Source organism: Lampetra fluviatilis, chromosome 23 (genome assembly GCF_964198595.1).
Source record: "Lampetra fluviatilis chromosome 23, kcLamFluv1.1, whole genome shotgun sequence".
Taxonomy (NCBI): domain Eukaryota; kingdom Metazoa; phylum Chordata; class Hyperoartia; order Petromyzontiformes; family Petromyzontidae; genus Lampetra; species Lampetra fluviatilis.
The window spans coordinates 1,581,712-1,605,977 of record NC_136297.1 but is presented as its reverse complement, the minus strand read 5'-3'; the positions used below and the strand labels follow the sequence as shown (position 1 = coordinate 1,605,977).

At 52.6% G+C, this 24,266-nt stretch overlaps 1 protein-coding gene across 2 annotated transcripts in view; it reads right to left on the bottom strand.

Moving 5' to 3' along the window:
- The window catches only part of LOC144940601 (phosphatase and actin regulator 1-like), a 98,053-nt gene that overhangs the window by 21,107 nt on the left and 52,680 nt on the right, over positions 1–24,266 (bottom strand). For both annotated transcript variants that reach the window (XM_078866834.1, XM_078866833.1), the window contains 6 exons: positions 14,481–14,633; positions 12,644–12,871; positions 11,383–11,519; positions 9,063–9,349; positions 7,985–8,184; positions 3,802–3,958 (listed from right to left, as the gene is read on the bottom strand). In XM_078866834.1, coding sequence (XP_078722960.1) covers positions 3,802–3,958; positions 7,985–8,184; positions 9,063–9,349; positions 11,383–11,519; positions 12,644–12,871; positions 14,481–14,633 — 1,162 coding nt within the window. The remainder of the gene's footprint in view (positions 1–3,801; positions 3,959–7,984; positions 8,185–9,062; positions 9,350–11,382; positions 11,520–12,643; positions 12,872–14,480; positions 14,634–24,266) is intronic.

Below are 24,266 nucleotides of genomic sequence, written 5' to 3'. Positions count from 1 at the left end.
CACACTGACCTCGGCATCACACCCACGGGCACTCTCCTCCGCATACAAAGCGCGAGCCCATTAGGACCACGTGAGCCCCAGGGAACGGCAGGCGGGCTCACTCTGCCGAGCGTGCCTATTCTTGCCGTTTAATCATCGCAGCCGGCTCGATTGCCGCAGCCTCGGCACTCTGCACGAGCCGCGCCGTAAATAGCCTCCTTTGCCAAAAATAGCACCGACGATTCATGCTCGGCAAAAGCAGAAAAAACATTAACCCTCGAGCGTCAGGAACCTCCCTTCGCGATTCGTGGAGAAAATTACATTCCTGTAGGAGAACACGACATCCACCCACAGCAGCTGCCGGGTTGCCGAGCGTGTCATACTCGTGCATCAGCGTGGGAGTTGTTGGAATTCCTGTTTAGTACATGAACATCGGTTGACACACCAGACATCCACGATTTCCCTGCGCATCTAAGATGTGTGCCAGGCCGTCAGAACACCGATCGCTGGGCAACTCGAACAGTGGCTTTAATCCAGTTCTCATCGCAGTTCCCTACCGGATTCGTTTAGGCGGAGAAAGGACAACAGAACGTGTGCTCTGAAATAACGTGAACCAACATTTTTTATCTTTATATTATAGTTAACATATTGTCTTCTTCCTGTCCGAATGAAAGCGGCAAAGGCAGCGTTGTTGAGGCCTTCATCCAGCGGTAGATAGATAGTGGCTGACGGTGATGATGACGTGGTGCACGTGCACGAGCGGATTTTTAATTCGTGTGAAGTTGGGGAGGAGTCTGCATCACCCATCAGAGGCAAAGTTCAAAGAGGCTCTTTCTTCATGCAGCTGCAGAGCGCTGCAGACCTTTGGAATATTTTAAAGGTTTACGAGTTTATTTTATCATGAATTATTAACACATGAACCACCGAATGCGATATTGCATGGCAGTTAACGTAGGCTGATTAATACTGCTCTAGATATAACACTATCGTCATGATTGTCAACAACTCATGTCGAATTATATAATTTTCAAGTAATTTTTTGTGGCTCCAGGCCTCAAGGCCTTGTGACGTTGAGAGTTTTGGGCACAGTTTGCACGAAGAACGCTGCATAAACTGTAAGCTATGAATAATATTACTGCGATTATAGTTCAACTCAAAGCATTCAGTGTAACTGAACACTTAAAACTCCGATGGCACTTGAAAGAAACTGATGATGCGAACCGACCCACTTGTTTTTCCAGAAATCGGGGAAATTCCAAATCAGAACTCAACCACTGGTGCAGCTGTCATAACAAAAACAACAACCAGCTGTGACGATGGGTTACACAGAGATCGCTGCAATGTTGGGCTCAAGACAAATACGAGTGAAACGATCGTCGTGCGGAACTACACAAAACGCAATGATTAAAACTAAACTATTTTTACTTTACCAGGTAAGGCCCCGCTGAGCTACCTATCTCTTTTCCAGAAGTGATCTGGCTATCACAAATGATAGCCCAACGAAGTGGCTTATCACGTAGAAATATATAGCAGCCAAGTACTCTAAATGCATGTATCTAAATGTGGAGGGAAAAACTGAAGGGCCTGGAGTCAAATCCACGTGACCATGGGGAGAGAGACGCGCAAACTACAAATATACAGCAGGCGTCAGGGTCGGGTTCAAACGCACAACATCCTGTATACCAGGCGAGGTAGTGAACATCTCCAAGCCACCATATCGCCACCATGATTGTTGGAGAGACACAGCAAAATACGTAGCGCTGCTTGGGGCGCGTATTGAGGGCGGATTAGGATGGCAGCAATGTGGGTCAGGGAAGCAGTTGTAAATCCGAAGCGTCGTTTCAACTTCAACAAAGTGTGGGCTTGGGGCAGGCGTCGCTGCTGAACGCCCTGGATGATGGCTCATGGACAAAGACCGGCGATGGAACAGCAGCCACAGGAGGGCACAAGCAGGAGACGGAGCAAAGAAATGAGCTCGCGTAACAAGAGGCGACCGGAGATCCGCGCTATATAATGTTGCAAGGCTGCTCATGAATTAAATGCAGCAACACCCTCGCTTTACGTCGGGGATGCGTTCCTGAAAGGTGCGACGACGATGATCGAATCGACGTCAATCGAAGCGATGTACAGGGTAGTAGTAGTGGTTGGTGGTGGAGGCGAAGGCTGAGAGGCGACGGACAACGAGAGAGGGGGGCGGACGATGGCGTCAGCGACGTGAGCGTGCGGAGAAAAGGTGACACAAATAACAAAGCGATGACGAATCTGCGAAACGACGTATGAGCTGGAGACGTTCATTGGGATGTTACTACAAATACAATCAACACACCATGAGAAGGCCAAGGCACGGGAAGGCATTCAGCAGCAGATTGACCACGGTTGATGATGATGAAAATTCAACGTCAATATTAAATTCTAGATTTGAAGTTATCGTGACTGCAAGGATTCATACTCTTTGGTTTTTTCGGTAAAGTCAAGTAGGTAAAAAAAAATTAATCACGACGTTTCGGAGGCAGTAATTTTGCTGTGACGATTCCATCTGAAGACGGAGGCTTGTGTTGCCTCTGAAACGTCGTGATTTAATTTATTAAAATAGAGTATCAATATTAAAATTGCAATTACTCATTTATACTTTTTATATACGCTTCACATTGTCTACAAACATGTTTGCATTTTTCCTTCACGTTGCGTTATGTTGGTGCAGAAATTGGCTGGCCGATGTGTGCATCACCGCTAGCAAGGGGTTAACCAGCGAGGAGGTGGCGTCTCAGCGGTGCAACAAAAGTGCGAATCGCTGAGTCAGGGCCTCGGTCTAAACATTTCATACACATCTAACAAACGCCCGTAAATGCTCACGGCGTAATTCCTCAAAAATTACTCTGTGGTTTGCATTCCCCAACACGGGCAGATGGACGGCTCCTAACTCCATTACAATTTTCACAGGCATTTCATGCCACATATTCTTTCAAGTGCAAATCGTCCACAAACTAAATGTGTAGCTGTGTAGCGATCACGCTGCTAGTACCGATCCACGTAGCCCTGCACGTGCGCTGCGTACAATCGCGTTCGCACCCCAGACCTCTTTGCAAAGAGAGGTTGCGTGAGCTTCAATGACGACCTTTCCTCTCCCCGCCAGCGAATATTACGCGCGCGCGTTTTGTGATGTGCTTTCCGTGTTACACAATGTTGAGCCGTTTGAGCAGCGTAATCAAACGCAAATCCTGATAGCGCGCGCGTGCAGTGGAGATGAAGGAGGACGCCCTTGAATAGGAGGGTGAACACATTCCCCGTCACGCTCGCTGCCAGCGGGGTCTGTGCCCCGTCAGCACCCGGAGGGAGTTTACCCAACAAGGTTGGACCACGGCCACCACGCCCCCCGGACCCTGCGGACGAGCCACCCCCCCCCCGCGCGCCGTCGTAAACGCCGATATAATCCGCAAGAAACGGTCCGCCAATTCCCGTGGCGCCGGCGCTGCTTACAGCTCACGCCACGTGCGGGACACCCCCCCCCCCAACTCGTCCTGCACTCCTAGCTCGCCAAAGAGAGCACTCGGAGAATACGAGCACATTCGTCCGTGGCAATAATTATCGTGACCCAAGAAAGCCCCAACCGAGTCTCACGACTCTTCTTCAGAAGCGTCCTGCCAAGGTTTCCCAGTATTGGGGGGGGGGGGGGCGGTAATTGCCGTCTTGATGCCAACTACATTTTTGGCAAACTGCACCGCGACAGCCTTCGTCGGTGCTTTGCTAACAGCACTCACCCTAACGGTGGAGGGGTAGAATCTTGTCTTTGTGTGAGTGCGTGAGCGTGCGGCGTTTCCGTACCGCGACAGCTTCGTGCCGATCTGCTGCCGCTGCTCCTGCCGCTCGACCGACGACTGCCGCGGCAAGATGTTCTTCCTCTCCAGCTCCTCCTTGCTGGGCCGGTTCCGCAGCTTGGCGGCCAGCGAGTCGCGCCGGGCCACCTTCCGCGCCAGGCCTGCTGTAAAAGCGCACGCGGCACACACCCCACCCGATGTGAGAGGTCACCGTCCGGGGTCACGGTGAACTCCCCTTGGTGGCGGCGGCGGTGAGCGGGCACCACGGTGCGGCCGCGTCCCACCCCAGCGGAGGGGTCTCTCCAGGTGACGGTGGCGACGTCGCAGCAGCAGCTTGATTACCACCACCCCCCCTAAAGACGTGACAACAACCTCGTTGTTGTGACCAGACAACCTCGTCGCAGCACACCGGGAGTTGGGGGGGGGGGCTACACTTTCAGCTCGACGTTCTCTGGAATGCTGCTCGGCTGTCTTGGAAGCAGGGATTATCCGCACAAGGCACTACCCCTAGGATGTGTGATCCTACGTGATCGGCAGTATGGAAGTTGCGTGCCAAAATAATGGCTGGTGGTGTACCGGACTGTTCTGGTTAAAATCAAGCACTGGAAAAACTCCCCAAGTTTCATCAGGGAAGGTGTCTAATGCTGTTCCCTTTACCCGGGAATGTTTCACCTGAATGTCCACATCATCTATGTCCATGTCTACTCCTCATGATCGCGGACACGCCGTGCGATCGTGGACATGCAACCCAATTTTTGGACCGTACAGAGACACACATAGACGGAGACTCATTGAGACACCCAGAGACACGTATAGATACATAGAGACCCGCAGAGACATATAGAGATGCATTAAAGATGAGCCACAGTGTGATCAGGGCCATGCACCAAAACTATGGACCGATAAGAAACCCATAAACACAGCGATCCCTTCCTGCAAACCGCCGCGGTTAGCAAGACTAAAGGTTTATGGAAAGTAGGGGGTTAGGTTCCACGGCCTAACTACCGCATCCTATGCGTTCAGCAAACGTGAAAAATATGTACAGTAACTACTATTTGATTCTTTCGGTAAAGTCACGTAGAAATAAGTAAAATAATAATAGAATACGACGTTTCGATTGCAACACAAGCTTCTATTATTATTTAATTTCTTTCTACGTGACTTCTTCCGAATGAACCAAATACTAATTCCTGCGGTCACGAAAGCTTTGAATCTAGTTTGTACTGCAACTGTCAAACATACCGTACTCTGTGTGAACTAAAATTATGTTCACATTAATAGTGAACACAAATACTTTTGAATGACATTTAACATTGCTACTCCGATCGGCACGGGTCGGCTACGTACTGTGTGAAAGAAGTTCAACATACATATTGTAGCGAATTCCAGATAACGATGACAGTGACGTTGATATTAGGGGAGGGTTGGTAGGGGCTTTCCTTCTTCCTTAGAACTTGTTTCTCTAAAGACAACACTACGCTCACGTTCACCACCACCAGCTCGACGCTTAGGGGCCATGATTAAGGGATAAAAAGTGAGTAATATTGTGCAGTAATTGCGCTGCAACTTTCACGAGGTATAAATTCGAGCATTTCTACGATTTGAGAGACTGCTGCGTAACAACTGAACGACGCTGATGTGTACCGTACTCCATAACATCGGGTTTTATGGGTTAAATCGCCTAAATATAAATGTGTCATTAAGTGGCGTTGTATTTACGCGATCTAACCCCTCCCCCCCCAAAAAAAATTCGATATTACGGATGATATTGGTCGTGAAAGCCTGCGTGTTAAACCAAAGTATTGTACTACACGCAAAGGCAAGCGTGGTGGGTTAGACACGCGCTTGACGCGCCCCTGGTGGCGGATTGCTGGAACAGGGCTGGAGATTTGAAATCGCGGTGAGTGGGGAAAATGAAACTGTGGTTACGCGAAACTGTGTACCATGGTTGTCAAACACATTCCTGCGGAGGGAGATAGTAGGAACGTTGGGTTGCTCGGTCAATGGCCAGGGTCAACGGCGGCGTGGTGTATTCCGCAAATATGGCCGACTGTGGGGGCGGGCACAAGCCAGCGTGAGTAGGTTAAACGTTGAGTTTTATAAGGGCACCACGGGGTGACCAGCCCCTCCCCACTCAGCCCCACCCCACCCTCCCCTCCCCACCCAGCCCCTCCCCACCCTCCCCTCCCCACCCAGCCCCTCCCCACCCTGCCCCTCCCCACCCTCCCCTCCCCTCCACCCAGCCCCACCCCTCCCATTTTTGGATGCACGACGGACGGACACAATAATCCCCTGTGGGCTGGTGTAACCAGGAGGTTCCTACCAGTAAAACGGTATACGTAAGATTATGCGTGGATACTCGAAACCGCTGTTGACGAGGGATTGCTGTACGGTACATAGATCCGACCGTGTCCGTCCAGTATTCACCGAGCTGCATTGGCTGGTTGTCGAACGAATACACGTTAAGGTCGTGCTCAATACACACAAAGTGGTCGCCACAAATCATCATCATGCAAACTCTGGGCATCCTCGCGGTAGCGGCTTTTGGCTAGCCATCGAACAAAGACGGTCACCGTATCGCGCGGCGCTTTCAGATGCGCTTCCGCGGCCGTCTGGAACGTTCTCCCTTCCGATGTGAGGAAGCCACTGGAGCTATCCACCTTTAAATAATCGAGATTGAAAACTCATTTCTGTAGAACCGATTTTTGTGTTTAGTTTGTAGTCCTTCTCGCGCACCTCCGATTAGCGCGGTTGGCTATGTACGGTGCGAAAGAAGTTCAACATACTTGTATAAATACTCATTCAGATACATAGAGGCACATAGAGACCCATAGAGATGCATTAAAAACAAGCCAAAACATGACTGGCCATGCAACCCAAACTATGGACTGTGTAATAAACCCGCTGGGGTCTGCCCTACTTCAACAGAGGAGGAGCGACACGACACGAACTCTCTCTCTCTCTGGTGAAACCCTCTCGTCGTGGCTAACAGACCTCGACATTGGAATGTATCCCTGAACGCATTGCTGCCATTCACACACTTGAACAGAACAGAATGACGTAACAAAGGTCACGAATTATGTTTGTATGCAAGCTGTTGTTGATTGTGACCTCACGAACCAAGACACATTTTCTATTAAATATAACTTATTAGCAGAGACGGATTATTTTTTTTCTTCCAGGTTTAGAATAATCAAGGTTGCAGTTGGCCGACTTGGCCATCAATGAAGATGTATCGGTATGTAGAGGAGACGGTGATATATCACTTTCAGTGCACTCAATGAGCGTGCTATCCTGGGCTTGGCATGAGGGATCAATGGTGGAGAGCTGTAAAAGTGTTGGGGATGTAATGGAGGCCTGATGGACGTAAGGATTCATGGGGGAGTGGGAATGGTCAGCGATAAAGCCAGTTGTCCCAACTTGTTGCTCAGGGTAAACGGCAGGCGATGGGAAGCAGGGAAGCATCCCAAGCAGGACACTCGGCCTGTGCGAGTTACTCTCATGAGGCCAAACTCCGACCCTTCGTTCATGCTGATGAAACCCAATCAGTTTGAAGGTCACAAACTTATGACTGTAAATCCATCAATTGCCCAGCGTATTTAACCAGGCGCTTACCAATCAAGTTCAAATCCTAGCTGGGAGCCAACTCAGTCCATCATCCCTCTGGGGTCAACAAAATTGAGAACCACTTTGTGGGGGAGGTCAAGGGTGGTTGTCCCGAAGGAACGTGGAATTTCGACCACTGCAGGGAGATGAGCACCTATGCCTCAACGCTCAATTCAACAGCAGGAGGAGATCACTGTGACTGACGAGCTAGGATGTACAACTGAACATTTTTTTTTACCAGGTAAGGTCCACTGAGCTGTAGAGCTCTTTTTCAGAAGCGACCTGGCTATAACAAATGGTAGCTCAATGAAGTGGCTCATCATGCGGAAATGTATTACAGCCAAATACTCTAAATGCATGTTTCTAAATGTGGAGGGCAAAACCGGAGGACCCGGAGAAAAGTCCACGTGATCACGGGGCGAACATTCAAACTCCAAATACACAGCAGGCGTCAGGGTCGGGACCGAACCCACAAACTCCTGTACACCAGGCGAGGGAATAAACGTCTCCTAGCCACCGCGGCGTCCCGTCATCTGCGACGCGTTTTTCCGGGCAACGCGTTAGCCGATGGCCGCGCCACGTACTGTAGGCCTCGATCTCGTCGCCGTGCTCCCAGTGCAGCCAGGGCCCACCCCCGTCGTTCTCCCGGTTCTCCTTGTTCTCCTCCGCTGGAAAGGCCACAGAGGCGGGCGCGGGCGGGGGAGCCTCCGTCGTGTCCGCGAGGCCCGTGTTGGTAGTCCGCGGCGTCGGGCACTCCTTCTCCAGCCTCAGCGACGACGTCGACCTTTGCGGGGGAGGAAGCAAGTGGGCCCACGGAGAAGAGCGTCAGTCCGCGGGGCCCAGGGGGTGCTTCGCTTGACAGGGCCACCTGACGTGGCATCGCCGTGGTGAGGTTCCGGTTCCTACATTTACTTGCAAATTCCATCTCTAGCCCGGCCCACTTACCCTTGGGTTGTACCCACCTCAAACGTATATACCCTTTGGCTGCAGTAGCTCTCTCGCTACATTTCTTCCTGCCTCAGCAGTCCGCCTGCTGTATTTTTTCACCTGAAGACGATTGCTTGTGTTGCGATCGACACGTCGTGATCTATTAGTGATTTTTCTATCTATGTGACTTTACCGAAAGAACCAAAGAGTATGAATTCCTGCAGTCACGAAAGCTTCAAATCAAGATTAATACGGGGAGAGGTGAGCGGAATTCTCAAGTTTGCCTGGGACAAAAAAATGTTTAACCCGGGACAAAACGGGGATTTACACAAATGCTTCAGGAGTACAATGGAGAGCTGACCTGAAACCCAGACATTCCCGGTCAAATCAGGGCATGTGACGACAGCCTTAGCTTCCACACAAACACTCTGCACAATTCTCGATTATTCATCTAGAAACGCTTTCAAATGGCATTTCTATGAAAGCCCCCACAGTGCAGTCTCTATTGTTCACTCAACCACTCTGGCCTCTCTATCTCTCCGCTACACAGAAGGGCCATCGCCCAAAGCGACGCTCATTATTATTACATCTGTTACTTCAAGGGCAGTCGTTGCGACTGATGAACGCGAGCTTTTGTTATTTGTGCGCCACTACCAATGCGGCATCGCAACGCGAACGCTGCGCAAAAGTCTGAACCGGGCCGCCACTCGGGATGGTGGAGCAGGCAGCCCACACCTCGGCATGGCCACGGTGTAGCCCTCGATCCTCTGCGCAGCCTTGGCGAGCGCTCTGTTCAGCTCCTCAATCACGCTGCTGGGCGGCTGCAGGAGGAACGCCTGCGACGCCAAGGAAGACGGCGGCGCCTGCTGCTGATGATGCTGCTGCTGATGGGGCTGATGATGGAGCTGGGGCTGCTGGGGCTGCGAGCTCTGTGGACTCTGCTGAGTCGGCTGGCAACCAGGCAAGCTGGCAGGCTGAGAAAGGAAGTGCAGGCCCCCGCTGGGCCTTGCGGCCGATGAAGCCTGTGGGTGACCATGTTGATTATAACCCCACAATGGTAATGATGTATTTTTGATTTAAGAAAAAATAGGTTTTACCCTTTCTGGCAATAAAACAGCTGTTAAGATGTTCAAACACCAAATACATACCTCTTTCAAGGAATCAAGTCCTGCATTAACCACACGTACGCGTGGTGAACATGCAAACACACAAGCTCTGAAAATATATACAATGTCTTTGAAACTGATTGGCCTACACCAGAGAAAGCCTTCTTTACGGCCTAGTCTCACCAGTGTCAGACCAGAGAACGCCAGAAGGTGAACAGTACAAAGACAATGCCACTCTCAGAGCATTTATAGCTCGTGGTGAGCAGCTACAAAATGGGACTTTTTTGCCAGTACCAAAGTATGAAAATATAACAATAGCTTTTATACCCTTTCTGGCAAATATAAACCTTTTGCAAGGAATCAAGTCTGCATTAACCACACATTCTAGTGGTGAACATGCAAACAAACATGCTCTGATAATATATGTATTTGTCTTTGAAGCTGATTGGCCTACACCAGAGGCAGCAGCCTTCTTTATGCCCTTGTCTCACCGGTGTCAGACCAGTGTCAGACCAGTGTCGGACCAGCCACAGTAAGAGGCATACTGGATGTGGTGTGCGGTATTGTTTTACGGGTCACCGAACTCGGAAAGACCCAGCCAAAATCTAGCAGCATGGGAATGTTGTGCCAAACATAAAAAACACCACCAAATATTATCTAAAACGTGTGTGTTGGAGGCAGACCAGGAGCAGAAAAGCACAACTACATTGTAAGGTATTTGAAACTGCCCTTGAGAAAGTGCGGTCACCCAAGTTGCCGTTGTAAAAAAAGTATAATCTAAAAAGCCTGTATTGTTAAAGGCATGAATTAGAATATTCCAGCTCTTTTCAAGATAACTCTTCATAAAACGCTTTCGCAAGCGGCACCCGAAATAATCAAAACGTTATGCAACGTCTGACACGCTCGTGACTTTTAGGCCAATTATCCATGTTAGGGGAATCATTGAATGAAAGAGAATGTTACGTAATTAACGAGGTTGCAATGACACATGCGAGTGCACAAAGGCAAGTGTGATTATGCTGCTGTCTCAAATTATCGCCATTTCCAGCAAGTAAAAGTTCTCACGTGCAAGCCAGTTTCCAATCAAGAAAACCATGAATTTGCATAGACTTGTCAAAGAAATGTATTTGTTGTTGTATCTTTGTTTAACCAGGCGAGAGCTCGCTGAAAGTTCACTGGTACTCAGTTGGGTGGTCGTGGTGGTGGTGGCGGTGGCTACGCACGCGGTCTGCAATCCAGCACTGTGGATCACTCACACACGTCACGAATTCCCCTTCCCATGGGCGTCCGGGTTGACATACCCTGGCTGCCAGGTACAGCAGGTGGATGAATCTCCGACTGTTTCCATCAGTACGGGGATAGAGTCTCTTTGGCACGCATAGGTTTTCTCCGGGGGAACTTTGGTGTCATCCCACCCGTTTCATCACTCGCTAACGTCCCAATGTAGGGGCCACAGAGCTTGGTGACGGGTTCCGGCTGCGTTGCCGCACGTTGGCACGTCGTTTCCCTTTACACCTCCTAAGAAGACTGTACATATGTACGTTAAACTTCTTTTGCACCGTACATAGCCGACGGTGTTAACAGGAAGTACGGGGGTGAGTGTGTGTGGGTGAGTGGGTGGATGACTGTGTATGTACGTTGAACTTCTTTCGCACCGTACGTAGCCAACCGTTGCTAATCGGAGTTGCGGGGGGTGAGTGGGTGGATGAGTGGGTGAGTGTGTGGGTGAGTGTGTATGTATGTACGTTGAACTTCTTTTACACCGTACATAGCCAACCGTGCTAATCGGAGGTGCGGAGCGTGTGCCATGTAGTGTGCACGGCGTGTTCCGTGTAGTGTGTGTGCCCCGTGTGTGCGCAGAGTATCCCAACGCCGTGAGTGTGCACAGGGCACAAGGCACCGCGCGGGCGTGCAGCAGGTGCTGTGCGTGTCGTGCGTACGCAGCGTACCGCCAGCTGCTGCTGCATGCGCAGGATGGCCGACTCCATGGAGGCCGGCGCGAAGCAGACGCCCATGCGCTTGTAGGCCGCGGGCGGAGAGGCCCTGGTCGACCCCGGGCCCTTCTGGGGTGGCCCCGAGCACTCGCCTGCAGCGGAGAGACGAGCAACCCTGAGTAACCCTGAGCAACCCCAAGCAACCCTGAGCATCCAAACCTGGGCTTCAGAATAATTCAGGCATCGAGCCTGTCGACAAGCATCAAGTTTTTACCGAGGCCCTTCAGCAGCGACACTGCCTCTGGAGGTTCCATGTCAATGCAGGGGACTCGCGTCAGCTGCTTGCATAAAGCGCCTGGTCCACTTACCACGATCGCACAGCGAGACTCACGCCGCCCTCCGTGTCCAAAGTGATTTGCTGCTCAAATGAGACGGTGCTCATCTCCGTGTCACGGCCATGAGCCAGTGGTGGAAATTTCCCATTAATTTGGTGGGGTGAGTCGATCTCAACTAAACCGTTTCCGTGCAGACAGGGAACCATGAGTGGCTTTCAATTAGAACTCCGACATCGACCTCCTAATCACTGGCGATGTTTAACTAACATATGTCATGTAGAACAAGGATTTTGTGCATTTTCTATTTTTTTATTCTCGGGGATGTGGGCATTGCTGTGGCCCAGCAATACAACGAAACTGTCAAACATTTTTTAAGAAAAACTAAACTCTATTTTACCAGGCAAGGTCCCACTGAGCTATGTAGCTCTTTTTCAGAAGTGACCTGGCCACAAAGGATAGATCAACCACGTGGCTTATCACGTGGACATTTATAGCACCAACAATACTCTAAAAGCATGTTTCTAAATGTAGAGGGAAAACCCGGACGACCTGGAGAAAAATCCACGCAACCACAGGGAGAATATGCAAAACATGTCAGGGTTCGGATCGAACCCACGACCTCCTGCATACCAGGCGAGGTAGATAACATCTCGTCACCATGGTGCCCCTATCCATAGGGAAACCACTATTGGCTTCCCACATATGGCCAGGTGAGAACCCCCCGCAGAATGAGCCATGGATAGGATCACCCTTCATTGGCGGGGACAACTCCCTCCCGCGGCAGAGAGCGGCGCAGCCAAACACCCGTCGCTGCAAACGCACCCTCGCCCGCCCTCGCCCGCCCTCGCCAGCCCCGTGCTGACCCGGCGGGCTGGCGAGGTACGGTGGGGGACGGCGCTCGCCCAGCGGCGGACCGGCTAAACGGGCGGCAGGGAACTTACCTGCGCTTAGAGCGGCGGCCGTCTTGGCCCCACTGCCGCCGCCGGCGGTCGAGGGCTTCGGGGGAAGGGCCGGCGGCTGCTTGGCCGGGCAGCCGCTACTGGCCTCCTTGGTCGGGTGTGCCGCATCGGCCGCCGCCTCCGGCGCCTGGCCCACCGACCTCCTGGGCTGCGCGGGCGACGCGGGCTGCGTCTGTTCGTCTGTTTGGCTCCCGCTGGCGTCCTTGGTTTCTGTGGGATGGGTCGGGGACCGGTATTATCGGACGAGCTTTAGGGGGGGAGGGGGCGGGGGGGGGAGAGATGGCGAGAGAGAGAATCCAGAGTGGAGTGGTGCGAGGGAAGAAGGGGAGAGAGAAGTGTTTTGACCTGCAGTGTGGAGGGTGGGTGGTTTTGATCTGAAGTATGGTGTTTGCGTGAGTAGGTGAGTGGGTGGCTGAGGGAGTGGTAGTGCAGCGGTTAGTGCGCTGCGCTACTAACACACTCATGGCCAACACGAGTGACGATTATCTGAACCGGTTCTTGGACTCTCCTAGGTCGACTTAGCCTCAAATGAGTACCTGGTGCGATGTGAAAAACATTGCCACTGGGGAGGCAAAGGCGGTCGGGTGCGGTGCTGGCCACCCACCCCCTTGTGTGCCGTGCCGGCCTTCATAGGTGCTCACTAACAGCACTTGCCCCTACAGTCTGTTAAGGCTATACGGGGGATCTTTGTCTTTGCATCTATACCCAGTGAAACCAAGTGACGTTGCCCAATGTTGGCACGTGCTTGGAACTGTTGGACCCGACGTTGGTGCAACGTTCCAAGTCGACAGGTTACGTGCACGTCTGCCCGTGTGTTGTGTGTGTGTGAGTGAGTGCATGAGCGTGTTGTAATCGGCAGTGTTGGTGGTGGTTGAACACAGTTCGATGGATGAGGCGCAGCAGTCAGCGTCTGCTAGAGACCGAGTCTTCAACACAGGTGGAGGAATCAACGAGAGTGGAGTTCACGGGAACAGGAACCATGGTGGTAGCAATATCTATATATAAATCAGAATTTTTTTTTTCTTCAGATGATTTATTTATACTGGAGGAATCCGATCAGCTATAAAGCTCTTTTTCACAGATGTCCAGTCGGGGCAGGTCAGAATGTTACGAGAACAAACAGTGTTCGTGTGTGCTGTGAGTGAAGCAGGAGGGAATTCTGAAATGCTGGTAGGAACCCACTGGTTCCACCAGCCCACAGGAGATTATTGTGTCCGTCCGTCGTGCAGGGAGGGGCTGGGTGGGGAGGGGCTGGGTGGAGAGGGGAGGGTGGGGAGGGTGGGGCTGGGTGGGGAGGGGAAGGTGGGGCTGGGTGGGGAGGGGCTGGTCACCCCGTGGTGCCCTTATAAAACTCAACGTTTAACCTACTCACGCCGGCTTGTGCCCGCCCTCACAGTCGGCCATATTTGCGGAATACACCACGCCGCCGTTGACCCTGGCCATTGACCGAGCAACCCAATGTTCCTACCAGCTCCCTCCGCAGGACAATGTGTTTATTTTGCCCGGGAATGCCTGGTTGAGAGTAGAGGACAACGCTTTTCCACACGGCCCTGCCACAGTGTAAATTGTTAATCAAACTGACACTTTTAATTCTAAGAGCTGGAATTTAGCCAAACTAAGACGGTGCTATACCGGACTTCAGTAGGAATCCTCCGAGCATTTATTTGGATTGCCGGAGGAATCCGAGGAGCTCTGAAGCTCTTTCTCACAGATCTCCAATATGGGCGGGTCAGCAAGTTTCAACAGCGACCGTGTGACACAACTGCAAAGATCGACCCAAAGGCTTTTATTTTTTATCTTCCAGGCAAAGCACATGTACCTTTGCTTTTATCTTGGTCCTCACTTGTGGGATCCGATTGGCTATGTTCAGGAGTCTCCGCACCTTCCTGTGCCTCTGCCTCTTGATTGGCCGCTCCAGGAGTCCCATGGGCCTCTTCCTCGGAGGTTTCGGATGGTGACGGCGTCTGGTCGTCTGGCACCGGGGAAAGACGCAAACAAGTCGGTCAGCAGAGTGGTGGCATGCAGTGTGGGCACTCCCACCCATTCCAAATGTAATAAAGGACTCGATCACTGGGTCTGTCTCCGTTGTCCTTTATTTGGGTTCTTACACTTGTCCCACACGGCCCTCGCTCAGAGCCCCTCCGCTTGGCAACTCCACAGCTGCCTTCGCTCCCGTAGCCTCCTCGCTCCTGCAGCTCCGCTGCAGATCCCCTGTGCAGTCCTCCGGCTGCCCTCACTGCAGCTCCACCGCTGCTCCTCGTTCCTCCGTGCTCGGTCACCGCTGGCCGACGGTGCCGAGTCTTACTCTGCGTGTGTGGCGATCTCGCCACTCTCCAACCTCCGCCCTGCGTGGCCTCACTCTAACTCTATCCCCCACACTCTCCCGTCTCTTCCGGTATCTCTCCCTCTCTTCCACGTGACCTAACTCCTCCCCCCCATGACGTCATATCCGCGAAGCCGTTTACGCCCGCATTACACCACCCTCCCCCGTAGAGAAAATCCAGCCGACCTCGGCTGAACAATAACGAGACAAGTAATGCGAGCGAACACAACCATCACACATTCAAGGACAACGAAGCATACAATAAATATAACAACAACAACAACAAAACACAACAGTAAAATTCAACGAAATGTAAGGGACTTTGAGCGCGTTCGGGTCGCCGGTCCGTCCCGGACGGCCGGCGGCCCTCCTGCAGACCGGGAACGTGACGGGGTTTTAGGAGCGACAGGATGAAGTCCTCCTGTCGCTATTGGAGGCCCGTCAACGTCCCGGTCCCGTGTCCCTGAAGGCCCAGCGTCGGGGGTGCGTCGCGATCGTGTCTGCGACGGGGTCGGAAGGGCGGCGGGGCTCGGAGTCCCCGCAGCCGTGGTAGGCACACCCCGAGTAGAGTCTCCTGTCTCCAGCAATGTCACGGCCGGCTTGTCTGTAAAAGGCACGACAGGCGCTCTTGCAAGGTCAACAGGCACAGGCAAGGATGAGTCGGCAGCCACAGACCCCGGCAAGGCAACATCAGGAGATGACGCATCGTTTCGAGGGGCCACATATGGTTTCAAGCGCGACGTGTGAACGAACCAACGCCGAGATCCAAACCGAACACGCGCGGACTGTGGGTTGGGAACCTCGATGAGGCGAACCGGCCCTTGCAATGGTTTGTGTAATTTAGGAGAGGTACCTGGCCTCACCTGCGGGCAATGGAGCCAGGCCATGTCCCCCACCTTCCAGGGGCACTCCCCCTTTGAGCGTCGAGCACACCGCTCGTTCCGGGCCTGGGCTTTGGCAGTAGCCATGCGGGCCCCTTCCCGCGCCTCAGTAACCCGGCGAACGGTATCCTGAATGTAATCAGGAAGAGGCTTAGCAGGTCCCCTCACTCCAGTTCCCAACTGCACATCCATTGGCGGCACGTTTTCGCGACCGTACATAAGGAAAAACGGAGAATATCCTGTAGCCGCATGCGGCGTCATTCGGTATGCCGAAAGTACCCCAGGGATATGCAAATCCCAATCCAATTGTTTTTCACTCACGGTGTGACACAACATGGCGGACAAAGTCCGATTTAGCCGTTCGACCATACCATCCGTTTGTGGGTGGTAGGGAGATGTCCGTATCTTTTTAGTTCCAAGAGCCGCACACACCTCCCCCAATATTTTAGAAGAAAAATTCCGGCCTTGGTCTGTGAGGAGCCTCTCCGGCGCCCCCTTGTCCATAACGTACCCGAATAGAAAGGCGTCTGTGATAGACGCCGCTGACTGGTCAGGCAAAGGCCAGGCCATCGGCCAGCGGGAGAGGTACTCCACCCCAACTAGCAAGTATTTATTACCCTTAGCGGATGGCGGGAAGGGTCCCAAAATGTCCAACGCCACCAATTCGTTAACTCTAGACACCTGAATAGGCTGTATGGGCGGCACATATAGTTGTTTAGGTGGTTTTCGCCGGGCACAATCGGGACACGCGCGAACGTGACCGACGACATCCGTTGTCATGCCGTGCCAAAAGTAGTCTCGCTGCAGCGTCAATCGGGTCTTCTGCACCCCCAGATGTAAAAGCGTGTCCCCATGCAGAGTCCTAATCAATTCGTACCGCAAGGATGCCGGTACAACCAGACGCCAGCGTTCCTGTAACCCTTCCCTCCACATCAGCAGACCATCGCGGAGAGCGGTTTCCGGCATACCCCCTGTACCCAGTCCCCCACTCTTCTTCGCAGTCCGATTCCGTAACGTGACAAATGAATCATCCAACATTTGTTCCCGAATCCACACAGCCCTTGGAAGATTCAAAATCCCATCAGCCGGTCCCGGCTCCTTTGGAGCGTCAGGCACGTCGACCGCCAACGCAACAGGCTGAGGGGGTTGCTGAATCGGCGCACATCTATGCGTCCCAGACGCGCACGCGCAAGGGGATCGCTGCGGCAACCTAGAAAGCGCGTCCGCATTCGCGTGACGCACACCCTTCCGATGGTGAATTTGGAAGGAAAATTCTTGCAGCGTGTCCAACCACCGCGCCAACTGGCCGGATGGTTGGTCCATCTTGAGAGCATACTGCAAGGCCGCATGATCCGTGCGTACAATAAACGAACGACCGGAGAGATACGGTCGAAATTGGCGGAGAAAGAAAACAATTGCCAAAAGTTCCCTGCATGTGACGCAGTAGCGGGTTTCTGCGGGAGACAAAAGCCGGCTACCGTACGCCACCACGCGCTCCACACCACCTTTTGACTGAGACAACACGGCCCCAATGCCCATGTCACTCGCGTCCGTATCCAGAATGAAGGGGTGATCGAAATCAGGATAATCCAACGTCGGTGCCGTAGCCAGTCGATCGCGCAGGCCCTGAAACGCCGCCTCTTCTGGCGGTCTCCAAGCAAATTTCCTTCCTTTACCCGTAAGGAGGTGCAAGGGCCTCGCGATCGTCGCGAAATCCGGAACAAACCTCTGATAATATGAGGCAAACCCCAAAAACCGACGTACATCCCCCACCGTGGCCGGGGTTGGCCAGTCACGGACGCATGCTGTCTTGTCCAGATCCGTGGCCACCCCGTCCGCACTGACGATATGCCCCAAATAGCGCACGGACCGTTGCAGTAGGTGACATTTCTTAGGCTTAAATTTCAAATTTGCGGAACGCATCCTGGCGAACACCGCCTCCAACCGCAGTAAATGCTCATCAAATGTGCGGCTGAAGACGATAATATCATCTAAATATATCAGACATGTCTCCCACTGCAACCCCGTTAACACCAACTCCATCAACCTTTGAAATGTGGCAGGGGCAGCATTCAACCCCATCGGAAGACAATTAAATTGGAATAACCCCTGCGGCGTACGGAAAGCAGTCTTCTCCCGCGAGGGCTCGTCAAGGGGAAGCTGCCAGAATCCCGAAGAGAGATCTAGCGTTTTCAAAGAACTTCGCCCCCGACAAGGCATCGAGGGAGTCGTCCATACGCGGTAGGGGGTACGCATCCGCCACAGACACTTTATTAAATTTTCGAAAGTCGACACAAAATCGCAATTTGCCATCCTTCTTTTTAACCAAAACAACAGGCGCGCCCCATGGGCTGTTAGATGGAGATATTATGTCCGCAGCCAACATGTCATCCACTGCCCCTCGAACCTGATCTCGCTCCGCCGGACTCATCCGATGCGAGTTTAGCCGAATAGGGGCAGCGTCCCCTGTGTCAATATGATGGTAAAGCAACGAGGTGCGTCCCAAGTCCAAATCGTCGGAGCTAAACACATCAGAATAACTCAATAATAATTTGCGAAGCGCGCAACGTTGTTCACCGGAAAGGGAAGAATTTTCCCCACACAATTCGGCGATCCAGCGATTATCTGCGGCACCAGGACCTGAAACACCACCAACCATGACCTGGCTGCCCAGATGATCTTGTGCCGTAAACGCCGTAGTGGCATGTGCCACAACCGTACCAGCCGGCACACACACATTTTCGGTACTTGCATTAAGCACCTGCAGAAACGGCTGCTGGTCTGGCCGGACAATAGTTTGCGCCCCAACGAGCGCCGCTCCGCCCGTTATGGTGGCGGACGGCGACAACAAAACCCCAATTGCACCCTGACGACCAGGTACAGGCTTCCGATATCGCAAGGGGATAAGCATCTGTGAGCCAGGTGGAATATCAACAGATACCTCGGACAGCGCCTGCACCTGAGCGACTGGAGCAGGTCGCCCCCAGGGCGACGGTAGAAATGTAATTTTTCGGCCACCCAGTAATTCAATGCAGTTTTGATTAATTCGAATTAGAATGGGCATCTTGGCCAGGAAGTCAGTTCCCAACAAGCAAGGAACCGCAAGGGACCTCGAAATTAACACAATTCCCGAGGCCGACACTCCCCCAAAATATATTTTAGCGTCCACCTGGCCCACAATGCCCATGCTACCCCCGTTGGCAGCGACGCAGGAATCGTAAACCGGACGCACGGCCTCAGGTGGGATGTCCAACAGATGGAAAATTACATCCGATATAATGGTCGCGGACGCCCCGGAATCCACTAAAATACGCACGTCCACCCCTTGTATAGAACCAGGTACCGTGGACGAACCAGTAGCGGCCGCGACGACCCGCCGTGCCAATTTACGCTACTGCGTTACTGAGCGACGTGGCCCAGTCGATGGCCTCCCCCCGTTATTAACAACACCCGGATCGCACGACAACGGTGATGAGTGAGGTGTCAAGCCTTGCCGGGTGTCTGGTGCGCACCGACTTGCCTGTCCTGGAGGATCCTTCCGTGGCACGTCCGCTGTCGAGGCCTCTTGCTGGGGCGGACCCGGGACACGGGCCCAGCAGTCCCTGGCGTAATGGCCTTTACGGCCGCAGCGGAAGCAGTTGATGTCGTTGCGCCGCGCCGCAGGCCCCCCGTCCCGACGCTCCCATGGCGGCGGCGCAGATCGCGGCCCCGGCCTACTGCGGGCCGACCACTGAGCAGAGGCAGCCGTCAGCTCCTGCGGGCCCCCCCCGTCAGGAACGTACACCGCCTTTTTGGGATCCCAACCCACGGCACCTCAATCGACGATGGGCCCCCCCGTCCACGCCGTGACTTGCTTCCAACGGCGCAGGTTGAACTGGGCATCTAGACATTTAGCGGCCGCCCGGGATGTGAGCTTTTCGTGGCCACACACCGGCATAGGAATCCCCAAATCCCGGGACAGCTCGAGCATCTTACCCAAGATGAGAGGTTCGAGAAGGTCAGGCTCCGTCTCCGGGTATGCAGCCATGGCCAACTCCAATACCGCACCCCTGTATGCCACCGGCGACTCCTCGGGTGCTCGCTGACGTTGAACAAACCGGCGATGAGCATCATCCGGTGGCTCATATGCATCTGCCATCTCGTCGAAAACTCCTCTCAATGTTTTCTTCTTCTCGGCCTTTATAGAACGGAAGAATCTCACTGACTCGTCATCGAGAAGAGTCGGTAAAACCTCCAATGCCTCAGCGTCCGTCCACCTTGCTGAGCGTACCGCCGCCAAAAATCTGCAGGCGAAAGCACTCCAATCGCGCCCGATGGAGAATTCTTTAACGGTCGTGAGATGACGACTCCGACTCCTTGTTGCACCGTCCTCAGCCGATGACTCACCAGGAGGCATATTCAAAATGGCGTCACATCGCAACGTGTTCAAGATGGCGGCCCCTCGCCGCGGAGAGCACAAGATGGCGGCTTCCCGCCGTTCTTCTCCTGCCACGCCCAAGATGGCGTCTTCTTGCCGCGTGGCCGATGGCGCCGACAGCGGAGGCAAGGCAGCAACCTGCGGACCTCCATCGGCTCTCCCCAACGCCGTCCTCGGCGTGACGAGCTCGCACAATTGCGCGAGCACGATTTTCAGCATCTCCAGCTGCGCCGCCATCTGCCTCCATCGCCAATCCGCGTCCTCTGGGGCAGACGGGTCCACCGACGCGGCGACATCTTGGACTCCCGGACCCGTACTCGTTCCCGCATGGATCTCCTCTTCCATCGCAGGCAAGTCCACCGCCTGAGGAAGGTCGTCGTCGTCGGATGAAGATGCAGATGATGGCGCAGGAATCGTCTTTTTTCTGAGCTGTTTTGACATGCCGTTTCACTTCTGACACCAGTGTAATAAAGGACTCGATCACTGGGTCTGTCTCCGTTGTCCTTTATTTGGGTTCTTACACTTGTCCCACACGGCCCGCGCTCAGAGCCCCTCCGCTTGGCAACTCCACAGCTGCCTTCGCTCCCGTAGCCTCCTCGCTCCTGCAGCTCCGCTGCAGATCCCCTGTGCAGTCCTCCGGCTGCCCTCACTGCAGCTCCACCACTGCTCCTCGTTCCTCCGTGCTCGGTCACCGCTGGCCGACGGTGCCGAGTCTTACTCTGCGTGTGTGGCGATCTCGCCACTCTCCAACCTCCGCCCTGCGTGGCCTCACTCTAACTCTATCCCCCACACTCTCCCGTCTCTTCCGGTATCTCTCCCTTAAGACCTCACCCCTCTCTCCCACGTGACCTAACTCCTCCCCCCCATGACGTCATATCCGCGAAGCCGTTTACGCCCGCATTACACAAAGATGCCTTCACAGCATGGAAGAGTAGGCCAAATACCCACAAGATGGACCCTCCAGAGCAGTGGTTCTCAACTGGGGGTACGCGGGCCCCTTGGGGTACACATCGCAATGTCTCAGGGGGTACGTGAGGTGATTTATAAATACGTGAAATTATATAATACATGAGTCATTGGTAAATAGTTATGTATGAATCTGCCAACTTAAAATAACGACGATAAAATGTAGATCCATATGGTAGCCTAAAACGATATGAAAGGCCTTTATAAACTCATTGATCATTCGCAATTTCCAAGAGGAACCAGCGTGCACGAACAATCTACGTCATGCGTGCAGAGCGTCCGTTGAATTTTCTTTATTCACTTGCACTGACTGGCTACTTAGGATATACCTCACAAAAATGGACAATCGGTTAAAATATTGACGTTCACCTTTGGCGCATTTATTTCTCAGAACCATGTTGGGCGCAGGCAAGCGGCTGTAACTCGGTTGAAACAAAAATTCAACAAGGGGGGTAACAGCAGTAGCTAAATAAGGTTGAGAACAGATGCTGGTTTACATTCCTTCTCGTGCAGGATCTTCTGCCAATAGCGGCATGAGTGACAGAATTGCAGAGCCGCACCTTTACCGTGTATGGAATAACCATGATATTATAATTGACAAAATGCTTTGATTTATTTAATAACATTAAACAGTAAATACTTAACACGACTGAAACGACCACTATTTTTTTATTTTACCAGTTAAGGCTCACTGAGATGTGTAGATCTTTTTCAGAAGCGACCTGTTCACAAATGACAGCTCAAAGCAAGTGGCTTACAATGTGGAAGTTTATGGCAGCCAAAAAATCTATACGCGCGTTTCTTAGTGAGGAGGGAAAAACCGGAAGATCCGGAGAAAAACCCACGCGACCACGGTGAGAACATTCAAACTCCAAATATCCAGGCGTCAGGGTCGGGGTCGAACCCACGACCTCCTGCACACCACGCACATCAGCTTATTGGCACGCCGCACACGTTATAGTAAGTCCCCGGGTTGCGGAAGACCCGACTTACGGAAATCCGACTTTACAGAAATTCTTCCATAAGTCATGTTTTTAAAAAATCTATACGCGGAATGTTTGTGCGTTAGAGCAAGTAGTGCAGCGCGGTGAGGTTGCGGATGAATACCACGGAGCGAGGCGTGACATGGGCCACCTTACGCTTCACTCCACAAAAACGCCGCCTTCACCGAGCCCGAGTTTCACCGGATTAAGCTAAATGGAATTTTTTGTAGCATCACGTAATTATTTTCCTTTTGTAGCATTACATAATTGTTTTTTTCTATGCTCAGAACTTTTCCCAGGTTTCTATTGCTAGTTTTCTTAATTTTAACTTTATTTCATGAGTTATTTACTGTACGTGCTTTATTTAACACAATTACACTTCAATTGCGCATGGTCTCAGCATACAGCGAATGGGGAAGTCGAGGCCTAGCCTAATGCACCAGTAAAGGAACATTCGGAAGTGACTGCCTTCTGTTAACAATTACTATTACAATGTTTCGTGGTATTCATAAACAATTGGATACAGCATATGCTCTACTAGTTTCATAATGGGGAGTGTTCAGGTAGATATTCGATTAAATGAAAGTGCAGAGCGTATGTACAGCGATACGGAACAGGTAGCGATAGAAAACGGACGACAGCGCGAGACAATACTGAGAGAAGACGGTAGAGTAGGCACAACCATTTCTGGCCATGGGATTTTGGGGGAAACATTTTTCCGTTTCCGACACAAGGAAATTTCGGGTTATGCATCGTTCTCGGGAACCTAACCCTTCCGTCACCCGGGGACCGCCTGTATTTTCTCTCTTAGCTGATAACATCCCAGTGCTGGGCAATGGCCACTCCCAATCCTTCCTCTTCCCAGTGGCTAGGAGATGTTCACTACCTCGCCTGGTCTACAGGAGGTCGTGGGTGCGACCCCGACCCTGACGCCTGCTGCTGTATATTTGGAGTTTGCGTGTCTCTCTCCCCATGGTCGTATTGATTTTTTTTCGGGTCCTCCGGTTTTTCCCTCCACATTTATAAACATGGAGTGGGCCTTACCTGGTAAAATAAAAATAGTTTCGTTTCACAATCTCTTGCTACCTCCATCCAATGCGCTCCTCCGCATCTGGTCCCCACCATCTCATTTCTTGTCTCCCACTCCATTCCCTTCCCTCTATTGGCCTCCTTTCCCTCGTTATTCTTGCACATTCATCATCCAATGTCCTTGCCCAACCTAATTTCAGCTTGTTTTCATTTCGTGAATTATGTATGCTCAACTTCTTTCACACCGTACGTAGCCAACCGTGCTCATCGGAGGTGCGGAGGAAGGACAACAAACTAAACACAAAAAGGAGTTCCAAAGAAATCAGTTTTCTATTTATATTTAAAAGTGCATAGCTCCAGTGGGGTCCTATTATCGGAAGGAAGGGGATTCCAGACGGCCGCAGAAGGGCGCCTGAAAGCGCGCGATGCGGTGACCGTCTTTGTTCGATGGCCAGCCAAAAGCCCCCTGCCTGGGAAACATCTGTTACCCTGCTTTTAATTCTCAAGTCCTCATTTGTCCCTCGGTGCATCACGCGAAGGCCACCGAAAAGCCACGGCAAGGGGGCACGGCACGTCAGCCGAGTGGCCACACGCACCGCAGCTGCTGAGAGACGTATTCGCCTGACGTCTCATCGCCAGCTGCCCCTGGGGTCTCTGAGAGCCGCGTGCGATCTGAAGATGGGACACTCAAGTCAAGGAGGTCACGCTGATGGGAATCCTCCAATTGTAGCGAAAATGCTTTCAGAAGAGATGCTTGAACCGAGACGCCCTGACACGGGATGCCAGTGTTCCGACGGTAATTGCGTTACGCCGGGTCACGTGTACGCGAAACGAGACGTACACCGGAGCCAACGAGCGGCCGAGAATCACGATGAGCCCGTGAGCCCATGAGCTCGTGAGCCTTTGAGCCATTCCCCAGCCCCTTGCGATGGAGAGAGAGACGCGGCTCGCAAGGTGGCAGCACCTGTACCGCGTGCGGTCGCAAGGCGACAAATCATCATTCTAA